Raw genomic sequence first — 2,370 nt, forward strand, 5'->3', positions numbered from 1 at the left:
GACACAGACTACGGCCTGGTGGCTGCCGTCTTCACCAACGACCTCAACAAAGCCATGACCGTGTCCACCTCTGTCCGGGCCGGCACCGTCTGGTAAGCACGGCACACTCTCCCGGCACACACAGCAAAACTTGCCGCATGCCTTTTTTTTGTTATTATGGAAAAGAAAAAGAACGTCCACCTCCTCCAGGGAGAGCGTGCGGATTACAGAGAGGACGAACATAACAGGACAACACAACACACATGAGAATGTGGCACTTGTTTAATGTGATGAGGTGATACACATGGCCAAACAACCTCAATAGATCTGATATTAGACAGGGCACACATCTCAAACAAGGTATGGGGGATGGGGGGCTGTGACACAACAGGCATGTCTGGGTTTGAGTGCCCAGGTTTGAATCTGACCTGCGGTCATTTCTCGATTCCCACCCCATCTCTCTCTCCCACTTATTTCCTGTCACCCTTCACTGTCCTGTTCACTGTTCACTGGAGCTGTGTAAATGAAGGAGTGTGTTCTGAGTTATTGACGGTGTGTGTTCCGTGTTAATGACGGTGTGTGTTCTGTGTTCATGACGGTGTGTGTTCTGTGTTCATGACGGCGTGTGTTTACGGTCAGTGTATTTCTGTCTTTTCCAGGATAAACTGCTACAACGCTCTGAGCTGCCAGTGTCCGTTTGGAGGCTTCAAGATGTCCGGCAATGGCCGTGAGCTGTGAGTCCACTCCACCACTAGCTAATAAAACTCACATGCACTGGACACTCCACCACCAGCTAATAAAACTCACATGCACTGGACACTCCACCACCAGCTAATAAAACCAACATGCACTGGACATATATTACTGTAATAATAGACATTATGCTAAACACATGTCAAAATCTTCACATTCAGCATGTCTGTAACACCTACACTTTCTTTCCCTTGTTCTCTCTCTCTCTCTGTATGTGTGTGTGTGTGTGTGTGTGTGTGTGTGTGTGTGTGTGTGTGTGTGTGTGTGTGTGTGTGTGTGTGTGTACAGGGGTGAATATGGCCTGAAGGAGTATTCAGAAGTAAAGACCATCACCATGAAGATGACGGGGAAGAACTCTTAGGCCCCTCCCCCATGCCACCACTCCTCACCCACACCCACACCCCCGCCTCCCCCAACTCACCACTGAGGGACTTCCTGTTCGGGGTGCTGCATTCCAGCAGTCGCCACGGCGACTCCATACTGCACACTAACCAACCGCCCGACACTCCATCCACCATCACCACAGCATCCTGCTGTGGTCCTACATCCCATCATCTGGGGTCCTACTGAAGCAGGCACTATGGACGGATACCCCCCCCCCCCTCCCCCCATCCTCAAATACCCCCCTACATACCCCCCCGCCCCCCCCCCACCCCCATCAACTCTAATAACCCCCAGCCTCTGGCCGCTAGGGGTCCCTCTATAGAGCTCCATGCCCAGGGAGGGCAACCCTGGTGTGGGTAGATGTGCTCGCTGCCGGCCTGGCCTCTGGTGGTCTCCTCCCTGTCCCCAAAGCACTGAGAGAGAGAGAGAGAGAGAGAGAGAGAGGGAGAGAGAGAGAGAGAGAGAGAGAGAGAGAGAGAGAGAGAGAGAGAAAGAGAGGCAGTCAGGGAGATGCCCCCCCCCTTCAAAAAATGGATAAAATACACACGCACATCTGGATTTTCACTGACTTCCTGCTGCAGTGTTGTAGGTGGGGAACAAGGTCTGTGTGTATGTGTTTATGCAAGTGACAGTGAGAAAGTGTGAGAGAGTGTGCTTTTGCGTGCCTTTGCATGCCTGTTTGTGTGTGTGTGTATGTGTGTGTGTGTGTGTGTGTGTGTGTGAGTGTGTGTGTGTGTGAGGTGGGGAGAAACACTATCACATCCATAACTGAACCTCATATCTGCCATTGCCTTCCTTCACTCACTCACTCACTCGTTCATTCATTCCTGTGAGTGCAACACTTTGTACTAAGACCACTGAAGCTATGAAATATGAGTTCTTTTAAAAAAGAGTTAATTCTAAAAAAATGTAATTGTTTATTTGTTTGTGTTGTTGTTTGTCCTTTTTTGCTTCCCGTTTGCTTACATTTAACTCTATGTTTGACCGCTGTAGCAGAGAGCAACAGACTGAATCGTTTACCTCCAAAGAGACAGCATTAAGCCGATGTAGCTCCACAAGACTCGCATGGGTTTGAAAACAGCAACTTTGTCACTCATGTTTGTGGTTATCCCTAAAAAAAATGTAATGTTTTATGAACATAGACAAAAGTTAAAAATGTAAAAATGATTATAGATTTTCTTTCATTAAATACTGTTTTCTTCAAAGTCATTTTCCGGTCTGTCCAGAGTGTGTTTATTTCCTTTGTCAGCTATG

At 48.3% G+C, this 2,370-nt stretch overlaps 1 protein-coding gene across 1 annotated transcript in view; it reads left to right on the top strand.

Moving 5' to 3' along the window:
* LOC121694501 (retinal dehydrogenase 2-like) overlaps positions 1–1,363 on the top strand; it is a 7,184-nt gene extending 5,821 nt beyond the window's left edge. Inside the window, 3 exon segments of the mRNA XM_042074686.1 lie at positions 1–92; positions 639–713; positions 1,021–1,363. The exon segment at positions 1–92 is cut by the window's left edge and continues 66 nt beyond it. Coding sequence (XP_041930620.1) covers positions 1–92; positions 639–713; positions 1,021–1,093 — 240 coding nt within the window. The 3' untranslated portion in view covers positions 1,094–1,363.
* The last annotated feature ends 1,007 nt before the right edge of the window (positions 1,364–2,370 follow it).

The sequence above is a fragment of the Alosa sapidissima genome, chromosome 20 (assembly GCF_018492685.1).
Source record: "Alosa sapidissima isolate fAloSap1 chromosome 20, fAloSap1.pri, whole genome shotgun sequence".
Classification (NCBI taxonomy): Eukaryota; Metazoa; Chordata; class Actinopteri; order Clupeiformes; family Clupeidae; genus Alosa; species Alosa sapidissima.